The sequence below is a fragment of the Coffea eugenioides genome, unplaced genomic scaffold, assembly GCF_003713205.1.
Source record: "Coffea eugenioides isolate CCC68of unplaced genomic scaffold, Ceug_1.0 ScVebR1_3592;HRSCAF=4877, whole genome shotgun sequence".
NCBI classification, from domain to species: domain Eukaryota; kingdom Viridiplantae; phylum Streptophyta; class Magnoliopsida; order Gentianales; family Rubiaceae; genus Coffea; species Coffea eugenioides.
In genome coordinates this window covers 317715-341915 of record NW_020864184.1, presented here as the reverse complement: position 1 = coordinate 341915, position 24201 = coordinate 317715, and the positions used below count along the sequence as shown (strand labels likewise).

Below are 24201 nucleotides of genomic sequence, written 5' to 3'. Positions count from 1 at the left end.
ATTCAGTCCGTCAATCTGAAATTGGTTTCCTTATTTTGTAGCAGGCAATATACGTAAGCTGAGTGAAATCATATAATTGGTTAATGATTTGAGTATAGGTATGGATTCAGTCCGTCCTGTAATCTCTTCAGAAACTCTGAACTTCCTTGGATAGCAAATGCTGATACCATTTCTTCAATTAGAACTTGAAATAGGTCTATGCTTGAGCCCTGCTTGGAAAAGTACGACCTTAATTCAAAACAAGATCTAAAATAAATGCCCAGTATTAGCTAGTAGATTGTGTTAGACCATCATAAAATGGAAAATGTCATCACACTTCTCATCAATACTAGTATCCGAAACTAATATCAGCACAATTAGCATGTCTCCACCCAAGGAAAACTGTCTTGCAAATGCTCAAAAAGCATCTCCTAAATGATTATATTCCTGGACCATTAGCATCTGGACGATCAGGCTAGGATATAAGCTTAGTGAATAGACCCTCCGACCTCTGTCCTAAACTAATACTGTACTAAATTCTAATGGTCCAGATGGACTTGATATAGGCTTTGTTCGTTGAGCTTGGTCCCTCCAGCAGAGAGCTTTCATTACATGGGAACAGGAAGTCATCTCTATGAGCAAAAATAATCTCTCCCTCCTGTGGTAAGTACAGTTCTCAATAAGCATATTGAGTGCAGAATTAGACATGTAGCATACCACTCTACTCCTCCAGCGTACTAGTACACGATCAGCGCTCAACTTCAGGCTTAGTACAATTCACCAATACCAAATTATAACGTCTTATTGTCCAAATTCTGGGACTAATATTTGCATGAATTGTCCAAATTCAAGATTATAACTAGAGATAAGTGATTCAGATTTAATATTCTCTCTACAAGAATGTGTTGTAACATTTTGCAGAAATCAATTTACACTGCTTGAAAATATGATGCAAAAACCAAATATACTGTAATGAGCATCAGCTTGTTATACCACCCTTAGACTGCACAATAGCCAGCAAAGATCGAACTATCAAAAGGATGTAATGCTGCAATGTTTGCATCACAGATTGTTTAGGTTTCTTAATATTGGCAATTAGCCATTGATAATCAGCCATTGTGTCTTCTGGTAACGGCTCCAAGAATTCACACCTTGCCAAAATATCAGGTGGAGGCATGCAAGCAACGAGGTTTGTTTCGAGCTTTGGCTGCCCTTTATGAAGGTTTCCAGACCCTTGAACAGGATCTTGAAAGACAATAGGCAATGCGCCTGGGATAGCCTCTTCTTTAAATGATAGTGCCCTTGCAGATTGCAAACAGAATTCAATCCATTGAGACACCAAAGGAGATGGTCCTCTAACTCGTCCTCCAACATTACCTGTTTTAACTCTGGAAGTGGCAGGTATTGCCTGCAGCAAGAATATAAGTTTCTTCTTGAGGATTGCAAATCATTCTTCAGCATATGACTTACAGCTGATAAACACATCCTAGAATGTGGAAATAACAGTATCTTGTTTTTTGCATAACTTTTGCCACTTGATTTGTAATATGACATGCATAATGATCAGAGATTCTACAATTTCTCTTACAAACTGGGATTCTACAACTATATGCTTCCCTAAACCATTTAGGGGAGTCGCTAATTCAAACAGGCAAGACTAGCCATAAATGAACTACAGCAGCAGCACTACTACGAGAGCCAGAAACTAATTGTAAGACTGCTGAAAATCTCAAAGTGTTCAAAATATGCAACTACTTTCCATTTGAAACAGATTGAATTTCCCCAAACAGTATTCTAGTCAAGAAATTATTGCTTAACCCACAACTTGATTGCTACAGTAACTGCTCCCCATTAGTAATATTCTCCAGATAAATCTGGTTAATGCTTCTCGACATAAATCTGGTTAAAATTTAACCAGATTTTCATGGACCAACTCCAATTCAATATCAAGCAATTAATACAAGTACAGGAGCATCATTAGTTAAGTTTTAGCTTATGAACTCTGTCGAAGATATTATCTCTCATGATTATGGGAGATATTATCTCCCATGATTATGGGATTTTATTGCTTATGATCAATCAAGTTTGAATAGAAGATAGGATATGAGTTGATTATGTAATCCCTAAAATCATGGTTCTATTACCTTATGTTGTGACAGAACTATGATAGGGTTGTCCTATAAATGCCTACTTGTAAGCATATTATGTGTGTGGGAAAATAAAGAAAAGCAGAGTTTCTTATTTATTTCCTTTTCTTTTTTAAAAAAAAAGCTTTCATGGTATCAGAGCTCCGGCTCTGTACCAATTCCTGCCATGAACTACCGAGCAGCCATGACTGGATCTACTGCTCACACAAGAGAAGACTCATCCTCGTCTTCAGTAGTTATCCAAACTACAGATTACTCTGCTTCAAATTCTCCTTCCCTACAAATAACCGTTTATAAATTAAATGGTTCCAATTATCATCTGGAATGGGCTCAATCCGTAAAACTGGCTATTGATGGCAGAGGTAAACTCGGCCATCTTACTGGAGAAATTCAACAACCAGCTGCTGAAGATCCCAATTTGAAGAGATGGCATTCAGAGAACTCTCCAGTTATCGCTTGGTTGATAAACTCTATGGAACCAGCGATAGGAAAGCCACACTTATTTCTGCCCACAGCCAAAGATGTGTGGGACACTGTCCGGGATATGTATTCCGGTATAGAGAATTCGTCTCAAATTTTCAATCTCAAGACGAAATTGTGGAAATCAAGACAAGAAGATAGAGATGTCACAACCTATTACAATCAGATGGTAACTTTATGGCAGGAATTGGATCTTTGTTATGAAGATAAATGGGACTGCCGTGCAGACAGTGTTCGATACAAGAAACGGAAGGAGAACGACAGAGTCTATGTCTTCCTGGCCGGACTAAATCAAGAACTTGATGAGGTGCGAGGTTGTATTTTGGACAGGAAGCCTCTTCCCTCCATTCGTGACGTATTTTTTGAGGTCAGAAGAGAAGAATCAAGGCGTAAAGTGATGCTAAAGTCCAAGGCAGAGTGTGAAGTTGAGACTTCAGCATTGGTTTCTAAGGGGGACAGATTTGGACGGAGATAAACGAAGGAAGCCTTGGTGTGAACACTGTAAAAAGCCGTGGCACACAAAGGACATGTGCTGGAAATTACATGGGAAACCATCGAATTTCAAGAAGAAAAATGGAGGTGATAACAAGGTGTTGCAGACTGTGAATGAGGATTCTCAAAAGCAACAAACTGACTCTGAGACACCGGCCTTCACAAAGGAACTGTTAAGAGAATATAAGTATTCTTGTAGATAATAAATTAGTAAGGGTATTCTTGTAAATAGTTTGTTAGGTTTGTACTCCTATAAATACTAGTTGGTCACTCATAATACTGTGACTAGATGTTTTCCTCCCAAAATACTAGTTGACATGGTATCAGAGCAAAAGTCCTAGGGTTAGGGTTAAACATCTAGTCAAAAATACTGTTCACGCGCACTGTTCACGGGCGCGGCACTGTTCACACGTCACTGTCATCTCGAATTTTGACCTTTTCTTTGGTTTCAAGAGTCTACTCCCTTTCCTCATGTTACTTTAGCTGATGGATCTACCACTAAAGTTAAAGGACTAGGCACTGTAGAAATTAATCCATCACTTCCGCTGTCTTCTGTTCTTTACGTACCCAATTTGCCCTTTAATCTAATGTCTGTTAGTAAGCTCACTAAATTTCTACAGTGTACAGTTACTTTTTCTCCTGATTCTGTTGTCATTCAGGATTTGAAGACAAAGAGGACGATTGGTGGAGGGCATGAGCATAATGGTCTTTACTTTCTCAACTTTAATGGTCCGATGGCATGTCCTGCTACTGTTTCTCCTCTTGAAATTCACTGTCGTTTAGGTCATCCGTCTTTACAAAATTTGAAAAAGTTGGTTCCTACTTTGAGTCAATTATCTTCGTTAGAATGTGAGTCTTGTCAGTTAGGAAAGCATCATCGTGTTTCTTTTGCTCCTAGAGTCAATAAACGGGTTTCTGAACCGTTTTTGTTAGTTCATTCTGATGTTTGGGGTCCTAGTCGAGTCACTTCAAAGTTAGGTTTTAAATATTTTGTAATCTTTGTTGATGATTTTTCAAGAGTTACATGGCTTTATTTAATGAAAGATCGTTCAGAACTATATTCCATTTTTTGTGCATTTGTTGCAGAAATAAAGAATCAATTTGGTGTGCCGGTACGTATACTTCGAAGTGATAATGCGAAAGAATATTTTTCCACTCCTTTTAATACCTTTATGAGTAAGTCTGGTATTATTCATCAGTCCTCTTGTCCTCACACTCCACAACAGAATGGAGTTGCTGAAAGAAAAATTGGACATTTAATCGAAATTGCTCGAACAGTGTTGTTGCACATGAATGTGCCCAAACAATTTTGGAGTGATGCAGTTCTAACTGCATGTTATTTAATTAATCGCATGCCATCTAATATTCTTGGAGGTCAATTACCTCACTCCATTCTTTTTCCTCATGAACCTGTGTTTAAATTACCTCCTCGTATTTTTGGATGTGTGTGCTTTGTTCATCAGCTTACTCCCGGGGTGGATAAATTAGATTCTCGTGCCATTAAGTGTATTTTCTTAGGATACGCACGAGCGCAAAAAGGGTATAGATGTTACAGTCCAGTTTTAAATCGATTTTTTACTTGTGCTGATGTTACTTTCTTTGAATCCACTCCATATTTTATCAAACAAAGTATGCCTTGTGATTTATACCAGTGTCCCTCTTTTTCCTCTCCTGTTTTACCAGTCCCTTCCCCTTTATTACCTGAGTCATCTAGTCCACCAGATTCCATAGCTCGATTATCTCGTCCTCATCTTCAAGTTTACTCTCGTCGTTCCATGGTTGAGAAAGTTCCTGATATGCCACGCACTTCACCAATTAACTCTCAATCTTCAAATCCAGGTATGACGCCCTCCTGTGAGTTAGATCTTCCTATTGCTTTACGCAAAGGTAAGAGACATTGTACTTCCCATCCTATTTCTAATTTTGTTTCTTATTCTCGTCTCTCTATGTCATATTCTTCTTTTGTTGCTTCCCTTGATTCTATCTCCATTCCTAAGTCGATTACCTATGCTCTTAATCATCCTGGTTGGAGATTAGCTATGCAAGAAGAGATGTCTGCTTTGGAACAAAATGGTACTTGGGATCTTGTCCCTCGTCCTTCAGGTAAGCCTGTTGTTGGTTGTAAATGGGTGTACACTATAAAAGTGCAGCCTAATGGTTCTATTGATAGATTGAAGGCTCGTCTGGTAGCTAGAGGATTTACTCAGGTGTATGGAGTAGACTACTTAGAAACATTTTCTCCTGTTGCAAAGATTACCTCTGTTCGTCTTCTTATCTCTTTGGCAGCAACTTATAATTGGCCGTTGCATCAGTTGGATGTGAAAAATGCATTTCTGCATGGAAATTTGGAAGAAGAGGTATATATGGAACAACCTCCTAGATTTGTTGTTCAGGGGGAGAATCCACGGTTGGTTTGTCGTTTGAAAAAATCCTTATATGGATTGAAACAGTCTCCAAGGGCTTGGTTTGGCCGGTTTAGTAGTGTTGTCATGGAGTTCGGTCTGACAAGATGTGGAGTAGATCACTCTGTATTTTATCAGCATTCTAATGCTGGTAAAATTTTATTAGTTGTTTATGTGGATGATATTGTGATTACAGGTGATGATGTTATGGGGATCCAGAAACTTAAATCCAATCTGCAGGCTAACTTTCAGACAAATGATTTAGGTCATCTACAGTATTTTCTGGGTATTGAGATAGCTCGGTCTAAATATGGGATTTATTTATGTCAAAGGAAATATGTACTCGATATGTTGAGTGAAGTTGGGATGTTAGGTTGCCGACCTGTAGATACTCCTATGGATCCTAATGTGAAATTAGCAGGAGATCAAGGTGCATTACTTGATGATCCTAAGCAATATCGAAGACTTGTGGGTAAATTAAATTATCTCACTGTAACGAGACCTGATATTTCGTTTGCAGTGAGTGTTGTGAGTCAATTTCTTGATACCCCTCGTACTAGTCATTGGGATGCTGTTATACGGATTCTCAGGTATCTTAAGAGTGCTCCTGTAAAAGGGTTGCTGTATCAAAATCATTGACACACTGATATTGAAGGATATAGTGATGCAGATTGGGCTGGTTCTGCCTCAGATCGAAGATCGACTACAGGATATTGTGTGTTTGTTGGTGGTAATTTAGTGTCGTGGAAGAGTAAGAAGCAAACAGTTGTATCCAGATCAAGTGCAGAATCTGAATACCGCGCTATGGCTCACACTGTGTGTGAGTTGGTTTGGTTGAAGAGCATATTACTTGAACTTGGGTTTGAGCATAAATAGCCTATGAATTTAGTGTGTGATAATCAGGCGGCTGTTCATATTGCGTCTAATCCAGTGTTTCATGAAAGGACAAAACATATTGAAATTGATTGTCATTTCATTCGAGAGAAATTGCTTGACGGGGTCATCAAGACATCTCATGTACCGTCTGTAGATCAATTGGCTGATGTGTTTACCAAGAGTTTAGGGGGCTCTAGGGTGAAATACATTTGTAACAAGTTGGGTGCTTATGATATATATGCTCCAACTTGAGGGGGAGTGTTAAGAGAATATAAGTATTCTTGTAGATAATAAATTAGTAAGGGTATTCTTGTAAATAGTTTGTTAGGTTTGTACTCCTATAAATACTAGTTGGTCACTCATAATACTGTGACTAGATGTTTTCCTCCCAAAATACTAGTTGACAGGAACAATTAAGCCAACTGTACAAACTCTTTAAGTCTCCACAATTTTCAGTCACTGAGCCAAAAAGCTTCACTCATTTCTGTTCTTTTGCTAAAAATGGTAATCTTTTTACTGTTGCTCTTTCATGTAAAACATCAAATGCATCTTGCCCACGGATTGTATGGGTTATTGATTCTGGGGCCACTGACCATATGACCAGTTCGTCACAATTATTTTCTACCTACAGTCCATGTGCAGGCAATAAAAGAGTCAAGGTTGCTGACGGATCATTATCCGTCATAGCTGGCATAGGTTCCGTTGTCATCTCTCCTACTCTTAACACTTTATAGAGTTCTTCATGTTCCAAATTTATCATGCAATTTGCTGTCCATAAGTAAATTAACTAGGGATCTCAAGAGTCGGATTAATTTTTTCCCCTCTTTTTGTGAGTTTCAGGAACTGAGCACAGGGAGGATGATTGGATGTGCTAGAGAAAATGGGGGACTTTACTTCCTTGAAGATGGATCAAATATGACAACACCAATAAAAAACGCATGTTACGGGTCTGTCTCTATTACTAGTAATAAAGAAATTATGTTATGGCACTTTAGACTAGGACATCCTAATTTTTATTACATGAAATATTTATTGCCAGATTTGTTTAAGAATAAAAATTCATCTTCCTTTCAATGTGAAATCTGCGAATTGGCTAAACATTATCGGTCTACATTTTCTATACAGCCTTATCAACCCTCAAAACCATTTTTTGCTATTACATACTGATGTTTGGAGTCCCTCTAGAATTTCAACTCCATCTGGAAAAAAATGGTTTGTTACATTCATCGATGATCACACAAGAGTTTGTTGGGTGTATTTGTTAAGAGAGAAATCAGAGGTTGCAAGTGTGTTTCAAAATTTCTACAGCATGATTTTGACCCAATTTCAAGAAAAAATCAAAATTGTTCGTAGTGACAATGGAAAAGAATATTTCAATAAAATTTTGGGAAGTTTTTTCTTGAAAAAGGGATTGTGCATCAAAGCTCCTGCAATGATACCCCACAACAGAATGGGGTAGCTAAAAGAAAAAATAAACATCTTTTGGAAGTGGCGAGGGCATTACTTTTTTCAAGAAATGTTCCTAAATATCTATGGGGCGAAACAATTTTAACTGCTACATATCTCATAAACAGAATGCCTTCAAGAACCTTGAATTTCCAAACTCCTCTGAATTTTTTCAAAACACTTTATTCCATTTCTCGATTAACATATGAAGTCTCATTAAAGGTGTTTGGGTGCATAGCCTTTGTTCACAATCATGAACAAGGTCGAAGTAAGTTAGACCCTCGAGCAAAAAAATGCATTTTTGTTGGATATGCACCCACGCAAAAGGGGTATAAATGCTTTGATCCCATTTCGAAAAAAATATTTGTAACCATGGATGTAACATTTTTTGAAGATAAACGTTTTTTTGGAGATCCTCTTCAGGGGGGGACTCGGCATGTAGAAGAACTTGTAGAAGATGATGATGTTTTTCATATTGAAAATCAGATTCCTGATCAAAATTTTGTTGATAGGAGAATCGATTTTTCCGATTTTTTAGAAGAATCTACAGCACAATTTCCTCAACAAGAATCTTTTCAAGATAATAATCCTGAAAAATCAAATGGCACTCTTCAATTTGCCCGTCAAAAGGATTTTGAAAAACTTGAAAAAATTGATCAGGGATTAGAAGAGGATCTCGTCTTTAGTGCCAATAACAGAGTCGAATTCTCTTAGTGAAAGAGATGGGAATGTAACTGAAAAAAACCTGAAAACCTATGTCAGGAAAAATCATCGAGGAAAAGATAAAGCTCCCCCTTCTCTTCACAACAAGGAATCCGAACCTAGGGCAGAATTTGATGTATTTGAGTCCTCAGATAAAGTTTCCTCTGATTCAAAGATTGCTGATTTGGATCTTCCTATTGCACTTCGAAAGGGAGTGCGTTCTTGTATGAAACACTCCATAACTAACTATGTCTCTTATGAAAAGTTATCCCCTACTTTCTTAACATTTACTTCACAACTTTCTTCTGTGAAAATTCCAAAGAATGTACAGGAAGCATTACAAGTTCCAGAGTGGAGAAAGGCTATTGAAGAGGAGATGTATGCTCTTGAGAAGAATCAAACATGGGAAGTAACAAACCAGGGAAAAAGACGGTAGGATGTAAATGGGCCTTTACCATCAAGTATAATTCCGATGGGACATTGGAACGGTACAAAGCTCGATTGGTGGCTAAAGGGTTTACTCAAACCTACGGGATCGATTATCTTGAAACTTTTGCTCCAGTGACAAAATTAAACACTATTAGGGTGCTTCTCTCAAAAGCAGTAAACCTTGATTGGCCACTCCAACAACTTGATGTCAAGAATGCATTTTTAAATGGAGATCTGGAGGAAGAGGTGTACATGGATTCTCCCCCTGGATTTGAAGGGAAGTTTCAGTCTAGAGTTTGCAAGCTAAAAAAATCGTTATATGGTCTCAAACAATCTCCTAGGGCCTGGTTTGACAAATTTACTAGGTCGGTAAAAGATCAAGGCTATACCCAAGCTCAGAGTGATCACACCATGTTTGTTAAACACTCCAAGGACGGGAAGATAGCAGTACTCATTGTGTACGTGGATGATATCATTCTCACAGGAGATGACTTAATTGAGATGGAACGGTTGAAGAAAAGTCTTGCTTCTAGCTTTGAAATCAAAGATTTGGGAACACTACGATATTTCTTAGGGATGGAGGTAGCTCGGTCCAAGAAGGGCATAGTTGTGTCCCAACGCAAGTATGTTCTGGATCTTTTAAAGGAAACAGGGATGAATGGATGTCGACCTGCAGACACTCCTATGGATCCGAATCACAAGTTAGCAGATATAAAAGATGGAACACCAGTTGATACTGCTCGATACCAAAAGTTAGTAGGCAAGCTAATTTACTTGGCTCACACTCATCCTGATATAGCCTTTTCAGTGAGTGTTGTGAGCCAGTTTATGCATTCTCCATATGAAGAGCACCTTGATGCAGTATATCGACTTCTGAGGTACTTAAAAAGTACTCCAGGAAAGGGATTGTTCTTTAAAAGGGGAGATCGAAAGACCATTGAAGCTTATACAGATGCTGATTGGGCAGGATCAGTCATTGATAGAAGATCAACCTAGGGGTATTGTACCTTTGTATGGGGCAATTTGGTTACTTGGAGAAGTAAGAAACAAAGTGTTGTAGCTCATAGTAGTGCAGAGACAAAGTACCGAGCTATGGCTCATGGTGTCTATGAGATGTTATGGCTGAAGAGAGTTTTAGAGGAGCTGAAAAGACCTATTGAACTTCCAATGAGGCTCTATTGTGATAATCAGGCAGCAATTAGCATAGCTCACAATCCTGTGCAACATTATAGAACCAAACATATTGAGATTGACCGCCACTTCATAAAAGAGAAACTTGAAGGAGGAATTATCTGCATGCCATTCGTTCCATCAACTCAGCAAATAGCTGACATTCTCACCAAAGGACTCTTTAGACCAAATTTTGAACTTCTTACAAGCAAGTTGGGCATGATAAATATATATGCACGAACTTGAGGGGGTGTCGAAGATATTATCTCCTATGATTATGGGAGATATTATCTCCCATGATTATCTCTCATGATTATGAGAGATATTATCTCCCATGATTATGGGATTTTATTGCTTATGATCAATCAAGTTTGAATAGAAGATAGGATATGAGTTGATTATGTAATCCCTAAAATCATGGTTCTATTACCTTAAGTTGTGGCAGAACTATGATAGGGTTGTCCTATAAATGCCTACCTTGTAAGCATATTATTTGTGCGGGAAAATAAAGAAAAGCAGAGTTTCTTGTTTATTTCCTTTTCTTTTAAAAAAAAAAACTTTCAAACTCTCTATATGTTAAGTAAATATATCACCATCACCACAAATTTGTTATCCATCTGTACAGAAATTATTACATGGTGGAATTCAAAACTAACTCACAAAAGCAAGATAATGCTTTTCTGCATCGGCAGTTAAGAGGATAGAATCTTTCATACTGATAGTAAAGATGATAGATGGAATCCTTCTTTAATCAAAGTTATGCTACATGAAAAGAGAATTCCACATACTTTTTTGGGTCAGGCATTAAACGTGCTAAACTATCAAGACAATCCGAAGTTCATACATTTGCACATGTCCGAATAGAATTATAGTTTAGTAATAGAAAAAAATTTGGTGAAAGTGGTTTAAGAAGATACACATACATACCCAAAAGTCTGCCCATAAACTAGCACCAGACTTTGGAACAACAACTGCAACATTTGACATCCTTTTAGCAGCAGGAAGAATATCACTACTCCACCCAACAGCCACCCAAACATCACCAACTCCGAAAGCTTTAAGATAGTACTGGCTGTCAAAAAGTCGAACCTATAGCCAACCGTGTAATGGAAACTTGTTAATACAGTTACCATCCATCCATGAACAGGTAATTGAAGTTTTGCAAGGTGTTCTACATCAGTCCAAGAACAAATAAGAGAATGATTAATTGACCACGTACAATTGCTGAACCACAAGTCACCTAGAGAAATAAGTCCAAACAAGATGCACTCATTAATGCAAAAACTTTTAATATATGGAGTCCAAGAACAGATTGATTAACAAAAATTAGAACACTTCAAATTTTATCAATCACATTTACATTTTCATCAGTCCCAAATTCTCTAACCTTTGAAGGGACTCAATAAGTTCTTCACTTAAACAAATCCTCAGCTAGTCCTCCGATGGTTGTCCAATAGTTTTTTGGGCAGATCTACTCGAAAGCTGACACAAAGGAGAAAATTTGACTCTATGGTTATTCACCTATCATGTAATAAACTGACCTCTGCTAGTCCTCCAATGCTTGTCCTAAACTGTTGTATGGTTTAAAACCTTGTAATATTAATGGGCCATTGGTGAAAAACCTAAATGCTCTCATGCTACTATTTGTGCTACTTCAGGAAACAGAATTATATAAAAACTTCTATAAGTAAAAGTTTACTAAACACGCCCCCAAAAACAAAGATCCAAAAAAATAAAATCCTTAATTTTTGCTATGCATGAGAGCTCACTTTGGAGAGAGATAATCAATTTTCACTTGGACTTAAGAAGAAAATCATACTAGAGATTAATGAGGTCAAAATCTGCGGACTATTGAAGTCAATTTCTGGAAGTTTGAAGAAAAAAAAAGGGTAATTTGATTCTACTCTAAATTTAGAGACTAGGAGAAGTTCGTTGAAAAGTTTATGGGCCAATACAACTGGTTTTCCACAATCAAACTCAAAGGTTTCTTTTATCATTTGCTGGAATGGTGTAGACATCTCTTAAATAATTATAATTGATAAACTCATAACCATGTAAAGATGATGCCTGCAAGATGCGTTGGAAAACCCAAACCCTCATATTCATCAATAAAATTCATTACATACTTGTTCCATTTCCAGTCTATCCAAGTGCCACTGTAAGATATATTTGTCAATAGCCTGTATGGGGGTTATGGGATCAAAATAGGGTCATTGTTTCACTTTGCCCCCAGTAAACATTTAATTTATCACTTTTCCCCTTTGACTACAGGTCAAAAGGAACAGTTGGTTTGACCATTAGTCAAAGAGAGCAGAATGAATTGAATAGCCTCCAACATTTAGTCAATAAAAGCATTTTACCAATTCCGTGTCAAACAAAAATTTTGTTTTCCATTCTTACCTTTCCACTAGAGGAAAGAAATAATATGTGCATGGCATGTGACTTGAATAAAAAGGAAAAAAAAAACAAAAGAATAAGGATTAAAATTGTTGTTGTTCAAAGGAAAAGAAAAACCAAAAAAAAGAAAACTCTAAAGCTTAAAAGAAGGCTTAACCTTAACCCTTTGGCTGTCATACTGCTGTTGCTTATTATAAAATGGTGAAGGTGTATAGCTTTATTTTGCCATATTATGAAGTAGAAATTCATCAAAACACAATGAGTTTGTTTGGATAGGAGTTTATTTGGATGATTTATTTGAGATAATTAATGTAGCACTTTTTGTGATGTAATGTATGTAAGATAAAAAGGTGATTGGAAAGATAAAAAGGTTGTTGAAATTTGTGAAGTAAATTATTTTATCTGAAATCAAGTGAATCCAAACAAACCCACTCTTTTCTGAATACTAACCTATTTAGCTTGGGGGTTTTTTTCTTTCACTTTGAGCTTGCTTTTTACCATTTAAACAGGAAACTATTTTTTCTTTTTTTTTCAAGTTGCACGTCACATCAGTTTTATGTCCAATAGCGTGGTAACAATAAAACAAGAGTGTGCCTATTTTTTAATCCTAAATCATAAAACAGTCTATCAACTATTTTATCCAAGGCAGTTTTAGTCGTTTAGCACCATTAACTAGCAGTCAAACTAAGCATTCATTAAGCCTAAGGTGGCAAAATGATAACTAGATTGTTATAACGGGGCAAAGTGAAAGTGACCCTAATAATTAAGACTACAGTGGCTCGGCTACCAGTCTAAGTTGCTTACATGAAACCCATTACCCATTATCAGTTTAAGATGTGCTTACTGAACTCATCGAATGTCAAGTTTTGATATGTATATATCCAACCCGTTACCAACTAATTGTGATGCACACAATTCATTTGTTAATTGTTAAGCCAACTGGGAATCAACCAGGAAAAACCAAATTACAATTTAGGTCACTCACCATCAAGAATATCACTATGTTAAACAAACAAATAGTGCTCTTTATCAATGGAAATCAAATTCCAAGGGGGCCTTCAAATTATTCATGTGATACTAATATAGCAGAAATCCAAGGGTGAGAAAATAAGGTTTCATGCACTGGAAGCCTAACAACTTAAAATATAATGAATCATGAAATCTTATGTTACTAAATCAAGAAAACTGTATACCTATTAATATCTACTACCAACAGAGGAAGTTAGGTTAAAATCTTTTTGTTCCTCATTTGACCATTTAAATCTCCTAAGAGCTGAACAATATTCGAGTCATTTGTTTGCAGAGAACTTATTTTCAGAAAGGGCATCTGGCAATTTAATCATATTATTTGATGAGTTAAATAATTAGTAAGTCACATTATAGATTTCCTTGTCTCGTATGTAATAATAAATTCCCCATTACACAATGTCTTTTTCTTTTCCTTTCAATTCATTGGTTATTTAATAAGTTAATGATGTTTAAAATCAAACATTTGACTCAGCTTCAAACTGATTTAAGTAAAATGTAAACATACACACACAATCTGGCTTTGAGTATTTGGCTGCCTCTTACAAACCAAATCAGATTACCCATCAATAAATCCTATGCAGTACCAAACTAAATGATTACCCATCAGTCACCTAATCAAGTTTTTAATCAGCTCCGACACCCAAGCGTTTTGCAAATACAACCTGTTGTAATCCATCATAATAATAGGTAATATTAAGTGCACACCAATTTGTTTTAGCCTAACTTCAATCTGCAACCAAACATTGGAAGATTTTGAAAAAAACTTCCAGAAAATGCTTTACATCCAAACAAACAGAACCCTTATTTACCATCTACTGAACTCAGTTGCAGCCCTCATTGTGAAGTTTCTTATTTAGGTATTGAGAAAGTATACACTCTGTTCTTTTACTATTTTAATTTTATCTCATATGGCATCATAACAAGCATCAAACTGGGTATATGAACCTAAATGGATCAGAACTTGGATTACTAATGACTGAAAATGTTCAAAGCAAAGCACTTGGATACTGCATACATTCAAGCCAAGAACATCCCAATGTTTTTTAACTAACAGCTCAGGAAGGAGATTCAATGTTGATCTGACTAAATCTTGATCATAAGTATAAGATAATGAGCTGCCTTGAAGTTTAAAGCATTATAATCCTAGCTTATAGCTGTCAATTCTTCCCAGAGAAAAAAATCAAGGACTTCAGCATTCCTTATGGAATAATTTATACCTTTCACCTCAAAATTTTACCTGTTTAGCAAACAATGCAAGCTTCTCTTTCAAAGCAGATTTTCCACCAGCAACCTGAGAAGTGATGTTGTGTGTATTATACGAAGCCCCCATGTACTTTAACACTGCACCAACAATCTCTCGTGGTGAATCAACCATTGAAATCTTCCCAGCTAGCTCAGGCCGCCATAAATCAGCCCAATCCTGCAGATCATTCAGCTACTTTGATATGGCCAAACAGAAAAAGGAAGAAGAATTTTGAACTAACACGTACCCATCTAAATGTGCTGACAACCTATGTTTTACCAGAAATTGTCTTTGCCCTAACATAACCATGTCGAGACAATACATCATGGGTATGGGTGCAGGACACTCATATGAAACAGCTGGTGTCACCAGACGTGAAGGAGGAGAAAAATAGAGGTTAACGTGTTGTTCAAAAGAAGAGAAAACTCATGACTTGTCCAGTATGTGGCAAGATAAAGACAATGGTTTTAAAAAAGCTGCCAAAATGGTTGCTCAAGGAAGAAGATCAATGGACAGGAGGATTAGGCTGGTTGGACTGCTTTTTTCTACCTTTTCTTTTTGTTTAGTGTTTTTTTTGAGGGGAGGGGAAGGGAAGGGAAGGAGGTTTTGGATAGAAGACAGAGCTGGCTAACGGTAGAGGAGCTGAGATATTTGTACTGTAGATTATTTTTCCATTCTAAACTCCCAAATCTCTGAAAAAGGGCACAACCTTATCATAGTACTTGTGGCTTAACCCATATAATTATACTAAAGTATATCACACACATTTTATTTTTAAAATGTGGAAATAATTGCACTTTTCTTTATCATGCTCCTAATGATTCTAACAAATTTTGAATCTCAAATATCCTCCATTTAGCATGAATTACCATAGCCTTGTTCATGGAGCTTTTAATTTCACAGCATAGAGAATCCAACGCTTGGATACACACTCTGGCATCCAAGTATGAGTTTTGCAGTTGAAAACTACACCAAGAATGAGATATTGCATCACATGGTTGGCAGGAGGTCAATTGGAAACTGACCTATTTCCTCAAATTCTTATTCAATAGCTCAGTAAGTTTGAAATTTGAAGGAAAGGAAAACATATCTATTAAAACCAGGAAAATAGTAGCATAATACAGGAAACAACACATTTTATGGTAATCAAAATCCTCGAGCTATAAATTCACAGAAAAGACGCATATCGCCCCTCTCAACAACCTCTCACTCCCCACAACTTCTTCCCGTTTCAAATAGCATCAAAAGACACACCAAGTCAGATCGTGAAGGACATCCCTCTCTTCAATGCCAACACTTAATGTCCATGTTGGATGACTTTCATGTGGGCTTTTCACAAGTTCTCCAACCTTATTGCATTAGGAGTATAATAAGTACCGTGTCCTAACATATATTATACCAATTGGCCTATTGCCACAGATAGTTTCATAGTTTATAACTAATTTGTGCCCTCATACTCTCTACAACTTAATCACTGGCCGGAATACAGGAATTAATTTCCTCATTTAAAGTTCTTCATATAGCCAAATACTATGAGACTCAAGATTTCCAAAATTTACAACTTGCCTCTTTATTTACAAAATTTGTTTTACAACTACTTAATGATAGCTTTATCTAGAAATGCAAATTTCGCAACTATTGTTTGACCTTTTTTTCTTTTGGTATTGCCACTTTGAACTGCCTCTAGCTCATTTATGGAAACTAATCATAGGTGATCTACTTTTCTGTTAAATTGAGGTAAAATTGCATAATACATTCTTACAAATCTATTGTAGGATGGGAGTGTTTTTCAAAAACTAGTTTTTCAAATACAATAAAAAATTTTAAAAAGTACTCTAAAAGGTAATCTAAAAATTAGTTTAAATTTTTTTAAAATTTTAAAAAATATGTCAAAAGATATTCTAGAAACTCTTCTACTCTTAAATATCCCAAAATGAACGAATGTGAATTTGGAAAGGATCGCTTTAATTCTTCAATGATAAGGGGCAAAAACGTAAATTTACTCTAACCTCTGGACAACTATAGAACAATTTAGAGCAGCTGATAATTCACCAATGGACAAATGCTATTTAGAGTAATACCAACAACGAAATAACACAATTGGGTCATGAACTTTTCCAGATTTAACAAGTCTGAACACAATGTCAGAAATCAAATCTCCATAATGTTTCTATATACTTCGACATCTTGCCTAAGCAATCACATATTTCCAGCACACCACCGCCCCAACAATGATTAAACAAAATTAGCAAACCATTCACAATTAACACAAAGCATTGAGCTCCAGAAATCTTTACTCGTTTTAATATAATGGGTTGAACAAAAGTCGGAAGATCTGACTTACCACTATGGGAGCCAATTTATGCTTTAGAAATTTGCTTTTCTTATAAGCTATAACCAGGCTTCCCCATCTGTACGGAACGGCCCATATTTTGCCTTGAGGATCCAAATTTCCATCAGTACTCCTGTGCAAATATCCCTGAGATTATATAAAGTAGCTCTGAAAACACATCCCTATGTTAAAAGAGTATATCACTACTTGGGAGAGAGGACAGTGAAAAGTGAATAATCAATAAAACAAAGTAATTTTCTTATACGACAAGTAGAACCACAAATTAGTTCTTCATTTGCGATAGCAATTAATAGGTAAAAGCTTCTACCTAATTTCATACAGGCTTCTTTTGCAAACAGAAAAATAATAGAAAACTTTAAGCAATGACAGCAAGTTGTTCAGATTGGTCAATATCTTGTACAAGGCTTAACAGCATTCGGCGGAATGCTGAAAAAACAACATACATATGTACGCATCTTCTTCTATCTACATACACAAACACGCATCTCTACAGAGAAAATAAAAACTTTTAGCAACTCTCAGAACTTGTGGGAAAAAAAAAGTTTATAGACAATTGAGAAACTGAATCAATTCTTTCTAAAACCTTAAAAAAAAAAAAAGAATTCAAAGTAAGATATTTGTGATTTCCTTTTCCCATCATAATGAGTAAAATTAATAGAGAGCCAACTGTCAAATTAATGAGCTAACTGGGAGTTACTTACCATGGACAGAAAAGAAAACGCAGCCAGGCAGGTAAACAGACAAGCAAGCACACACACATACACATGAAGAGAGGTAAACAAAGACACAAACACACAGAGATTAGGGAGTTTCAGTATTTTATGGCCTGGCATAAGAAGCATACTGATGGTCCAAATAAGCAGCAAGTACAACTTAATATTGAGAGTTTTCCATATTCTATTTTCTTTTTCCTGCAGAAACAAGCTAAAAAAGCTGTGATGACAATTTTTTTCAAGTCTCACACTTGAAACGAAACATGAGCACATCACAAGGGCCCCTTTCACTGCTTCAGTGGTAAAGTAAAGCCCAAAATGACAATATGTAAATCTATGTCTACCTTCCAGTCCTCAGTCAAATCTCGAAACCAATCTTGTTCTTCCACCCCTTGGATGGGCTGAATCAAACCCTCTTTTATGGCAAAACTGAGCCAAGAATCACCCAGTGTAACAACATCAGCTGCCATTGCAGATTTTGGGCTAACAGCTACTTTGTTATTTGACTGGCAAAGTTCAGAAAAGATGTCCATAAGGTTTTGACGAAACTCTGGCTGTAACTTCACTCTCTTTCCTTGGGATTGTATGAACTCCTTCAAAAAAAAAATGCAAGATGAAAATCTAAAATTGTGCTGTAATAATTAGCAACAAGGAAGAAAAGAATAAGTGAAAAATCACAGTGCATTAATGAGAGCATAAAGTACATCAACTGGCAATCTACATAACGTAGTCTACATACTCATGAAAAAGATTTAAGAAAAATAATGAGAAACCATAATCAGTTATCGCATGTCTAAACACTAGAAATGGCAAGGGGGAAAAAAGGCATCTAGGTACCACATCATAGCTGCAGTGACTGCTAGCAATAGACAGGCCAAAATCAACTCAACAGGGTGGATTTCTATTCGTTTGACAGTTGAGGAGGGAAAAAGAAGAGAGGGGGGGGGAGGCAAACAGCAAAAATAGGATATGAAAGCACACCTGGAACCATATAGAAGGGAGTGAGTTGCGTAAAGCAACAACTCTTAAAGGAACTGACAAAGCATATGTTTTGGACTTCCATCTCTCAAAAGCTGCCTTCAATTCATCAGCTTCAGCTTCTTCCAAATTCTCTGACTTTTTTACATCACCAAGGTCTGTATCAACACCAAATAATGGCAAATATTCAAGAAATGAGTGATGCAGACAACAAATGGCTCAAGGAATTCCAGGATTGAGGTTTTCCAGAATTTTGCTCAAACTTCAATTCGGCACAACATCATGGAGAAACAGTATTATCTGAGACTTGGTTTGAGTCTGAAAGGAATCTTTTTTTCCAGCTTACCTAACTTGGTTTTTAACTTTTATGAGTTTTGAGATCTAATTTTGGGTGATTACAGGTGGTAATTAGGAATTTAGCTTTGGCAGGAACTTTTGGTTTTTGTTATATCTCTGTTCTCGTAGTTAGTATTTTACTAGTTAGTAAGAAGCTAAGGAATCTTTTCTGATTAGGCATTAGTATTAAGAGAGGAACTTGTTTATATTCTCACCAAATTAGTGAATCCTAAATGCAATACAATTTGATTTCGGAGTATAGATTGTGCTTCTCCACAAAGGGAAGACGGGTTTATTAGATTCATAAAATTCCTGCACACTTGTTGTCATCTTGAGATTGCTTAACACAATCTTTCCTTAGCTGTGATTCTTCAAAGTTTCTAGGAGTCATTCCTGGAGTTTCCTAATTTAATTTTCTTGGTAATCACTAGTTCCCAGCAGTTATCTATGATTCTGGTTCTGATTTATTGGGATCTTTGTTTCTACAATTTTTGCTGATAAGATTGTGATTTTCTTTGAGTTCAAAGCCCTGATAAACTTTTCTAAGCATTCGTTGATTTACCATCACCTGTGGTGCTGCATCACCAAGGTACTTGGATGGTAATCCAATTTACCAAAAACAAGCCTCATAACTATTTGGGTTCCAATGGTATTTTACTTTAAAATCATACATATAAAGCATGAAACTCATAGAAACTTGAATTTTCAGATTATTTCAGTATCAGTTATCCCGCTCAACCTCCCAACAATTCTCTAAGAAACAGAGTGCTGGATTCAACTTTCCAATACTCTCCAGTAAAAACTCGTACATCCATAATTTATCTTTGGCTGATTTGCACCAAAGATGGTAAGTTAATAATAGTGATCATGAAAACTTCAAACAGGATAAGGACTTCAGAGATTTCTCTGAGGGTTTATTCCTAAATGAAGCCCATATATTCTTTCAAAACTCCATATTTCCAAAGCAACAATGTAAAGATATCTCTAATTACGATACAGTGGAGGAGACAGCTTGCTTCAAAAGTCAGAACAGCCTCACAAAAGAATAAATCAGTTGTCTCTTCACAATAAATATAAGGAGAAACGAGTATGGATTTTGCTTCACGATAAATAACAGCTTCAGAAAGGTATACACAAAAAGAAGAACGAGTACGCATTTTGATATCAAAATTATCATTTTCGCCCCAAATAGGCTATATCACTACATTCCAAAGATATCATTCCAAGGCAAATAATGAAGCTCAATTACCTCTGTTGGTCTATCTTGTGCTTGTCTTAGTTGGACAACATTAGCAGAATATCACTTAGTTAGTCAAACTATAGTAGGGGAATTGCCCATTACCCAGGAAACAAGAAAGAAGCAATTGATCAGGTTAAAAAACCTAGCTGTGCTACTTACAGCCAAAACTTCTTTTGTTTCAACTAACCAATTATCTTCCATCAACCATGAAAAGGATAAGCATTCTAAGGGGGTGTTTGATAACCCCGTTAGTTTTCTTGCATATTAATACATTAAGACTTTAATTTGTATACAAAATTTTAAGTGAAAGATGTATCACTTATTGGCTGAATTTTTTTATTATTTTTTCATGCATATAAATTTTCTCACACACACACTCTCTCTCACACGTACACTTTTATACATTCTCTTTCTCTCTCTCTCTCTCACACACACACACAGACAATCTCTAACACCCAAACACACTTTCATAGATAAACACAGACACTTTCACACCCATACACAAATACACACACACACTCTCTCTCTCTCTCTCTCTTACACCTACACACATCTTGCTCTCTCTCTTCCCCACAGACACACAATTCATACATACACACTCTCTCTCTCACACACAGTCTCTCTCTCCTACATGTATTTTCTTCAATAACACGTACTTTTAAATGTAATCTCTCCATCAAACACACAAAATATATACTAATATTCTCTCAAAAACACACATTTTCACACTAAAAACACTCTTTTTCTATCACACGCAACAAAAGCACACTTTCCATATTAATATGCAGTTTATTAGTATCAAAAAGTAATATTTAAAACATTATATAATACAAAAATATAGCATACTATTCAACTATATAGTACACATGAAATAAATATTTCAATTCCATGCTTGCATTCAGCTGGTTATCAAACAGATTTGACTTTATGGATTCAGTAAATTAAGATTTCAGCCATTAAGTTTCAATCTTCAGTTTTCAGTTTGGTCAAACGCCCCCCAAGACTAACAAAGGTGTGGATGCATCTTGTAAATAACAGTTGAGAACAGCATTTCAATGTGCATGGGCTACTTCATGACTAAATACAATATCAATATTTCCTAGTCGACTCAAATATCCAATTAGGACATTGAGGAGAACAAAATTTACGTGAATTACTGTAGAGTTTTGAACATTTGGCATACTCGAGATCAAGTTGCACTCATTCCTTATAAGGAGAAAAACTAGGTTGCTTAAATCAGGGCTAGCACTTAGACTAGGTGCAGAACTTCCAAAATTTCCTCCTCCCCTCTTGTAACTCACCTAATCCTAGAACTTAAATTCTTTTTCTACTACTCTATAATCCTCCATCCTCTTCACCTTCTTCATAAGTACTCGCCTTCATTCTTTGTCATTCTTAATAAACAAAAAACCATCTGATTGTTGTTCTCAAAAATTACCCTCTACTCAACAATTCCCAGAAGAATCAAAATAGAACACATACAAAATCCTTGAGACAGTACTCCAGATAAAAATATGAAAAATTTTACCGCTGACAAGGCACCTATCGGGGCAAAAAGTTGAGTGGAATTTGGGCTGGACCAGCTGCACAACACTGAACAAGAACGTTTTTTTCACATCACTCTTAGAATCTGGAGAACTCTTAACTTCAATCTTCATACGGTAGTATAAGATATAGCCAACTTATCTTTTTCATTGACTTCTTTCAGTTTTCAACATGGTATCTAGGCATGCGAAAGGCCCCACAAATAATGCTCTCACCTTTGCACGCACTCTAACAACAGAAATGAAGAAATGCTTAGCAACAGAATCATTAAATTACCAACTCTTGGATCATCTAGTTATAAAACCTACATTTCATAGAAAGTAAAATAATAAGCACATTATTCTCAAGTATTTCCTCCTGTTATTAGACCAACATAAACAGAGAGCACTTATATTACTAAGTATGAAAAACTGCTGACACTAGAACAAGCATAATCATTAAGCATATTCCTCGGATGTTTCAATACAAGCATAATCATTAAGCATATTCCTCGGATGTTTCAATATCAACTACAACTGCAACAGTAAAAAGCAAAGAACAAAACAACACCACATAAGTCTAAACTGTTTCAAATACCAATCAAATACCAAGTTTCAGTATGCCCACATAAGTCTAAACTGTTCTCGTTTGGCACCCATTAAATATGTTAATTAGAGTGCTAAATACAATCAATCAGTAAAAGTACATCAATCTAAGCACAACGTCCAACCGATCAAAGGTAAGATTGTACCCTGGAATTGGCAGTTCACAACGGAAGCAATAACAGGAGGAAGCCTGGTACAGGCGGATGCCGGCAAGGCCCGAATGCCGAAGCCTAACCCCAGGAAGAGAACAAAGGAGACGGCGAGGTTCTGAAGAATATCTCCAGTGCTCGTCGTAGTCGGCAGCGGCGGCGAGGAAGACGTCAGATTCCGGTCACGTGAAGCGGCTGAAACTTTAAGAATTGAGAGCCGGAGGCACTGATTGCGGAGAGATTGCAATTGGGGATTTTTTGTGGGAATTAGAAGAACCGTGGAATTAGGGGTTAAGGAACTGTGGCAGATTGAAATTGACATATTATTGTTTCAAAACTGTTGAGAAATTGTGACAGAAATGAAGGCGTGTGAAACGGGCAGATAACTCAAATTGGTTATCCATATTTAATTCAATTCCGATTTTTTTTTGGAATTATGTTATTTTAAGAAGTCAAAATTAATATCAGGGTTACTTAAATCTACCTCCCCGTGGTTACGCCAAAGAAGGTGCAAACTGTGAGAATCCAACAATTTTTACATTTTCTCAATATTATTTTATTTCTTTGCCTACATTTTATACTTTCTTTAGAAATATTAAATTTTCTACGCATTTTTATAAGTAAGTACAGTTTTAAAATCATTTTCCTAGTATGAGTTAGTGTACGTTAATTTGAAGTGCATTATAGACGTGGGACCCGCTAATGCAGTAAGTGCGATATAATTTTGGTGACTAAGTGAGTTTTGTGCTAAGTGTTATTAGTTTACAAGGTGCTAGAGAATAATTAGAGGTTTGTTATATGATGTAACCATTGGAAGCCAAAGGATTAGGGAAAACACTAGAAAGGCCAAGTGTCATGATACCATTGGAGGATGGCTTTTGACTTACTATTCATCACCTTTACTAAAACCAATTTTTGACCAATTTTCTCTCAAATTTTCTTTGTCTTGGCCGGCTACTCTTGAGGAGAAAACAAAAGAGGGAGCTCTTCAATTTTAGCTTCCAAACTTGCTCAAATCTTGTGTTCTAGCCAACCAAACTTGAATCTACTCCATACAAGTGATCACTAGGAAAGCTTAAAGGTGTTGGTGGAGTTGTTTTAGAGGAGGAAAGACTAAGCTACCATTTTCCTTGAGATTCTGATACGAAATATGGGCCGCTTATGGGCCATGTTTTAGGCTGCAAGAGATTGAATCTTTTAGTAATAGTTAGTAGTTTATTTTCTACTTTTCTATTTTATTTGCTAGGAATAAATTTGGCCATAGGATATGTAACGCCCCCGCTTCTCCCAAGGGCGAACCCTAGGATATCGGCGGGACGCCTGCCTAACTCGCGCCAGGACTCGAAATTTCAAAGCAATAAAACCTAGATATACCAAAAGCGTACTATTCACAATAGCCAACTCCAAAAAAAAATTCTATTTACATCCCCAAAAACAACTAGTCAATCGACTATATTACATTGTGATAACAACTAGCAGAAAGTAGACCCTAAGGAGGTTCCTTCTACAAA

General features: G+C 36.4%; 1 protein-coding gene across 5 annotated transcripts; it reads right to left on the bottom strand.

Moving 5' to 3' along the window:
• Positions 1–825: 825 nt before the first annotated feature.
• Positions 826–23077, bottom strand: LOC113758055. 5 transcript variants are annotated; one of them, XM_027301086.1, is made up of 9 exons: positions 22688–23077; positions 22173–22185; positions 21941–22005; positions 18840–18994; positions 18203–18451; positions 17137–17271; positions 14787–14969; positions 11051–11212; positions 826–1387 (listed from the first exon to the last, which is right to left on the bottom strand). In XM_027301086.1, exons 1-9 carry the CDS (start codon positions 23010–23012, stop codon positions 959–961), a joined length of 1716 nt encoding a protein of 571 aa, XP_027156887.1. In that variant the 5' UTR covers positions 23013–23077; the 3' UTR covers positions 826–958. The 5 variants fall into 5 exon arrangements, with proteins under 5 accessions (XP_027156887.1, XP_027156889.1, XP_027156890.1 ...); XM_027301090.1 differs by having other exon boundaries at positions 1264–1387; positions 11047–11212; XM_027301088.1 differs by lacking the exon at positions 11051–11212.
• Between the last annotated feature and the right edge of the window lie 1124 nt (positions 23078–24201).

Excerpts from the sequence above, each read along its gene's own strand:
- LOC113758055 (XM_027301086.1), bottom strand. The coding sequence starts at position 23,012 with ATGTCAATTTCAATCTGCCACAGTTCCTTAACCCCTAATTCCACGGTT. Across the intron at positions 18,995-21,940 it reads CGATAGGTGCCTTGTCAGCG|ACCTTGGTGATGTAAAAAAG; the intron begins GTAAAATTTTTC and ends GTGTTGATACAG. Across the intron at positions 1,388-11,050 it reads GTTTATGGGCAGACTTTTGG|GCAATACCTGCCACTTCCAG; the intron begins GTATGTATGTGT and ends TTCTTGCTGCAG.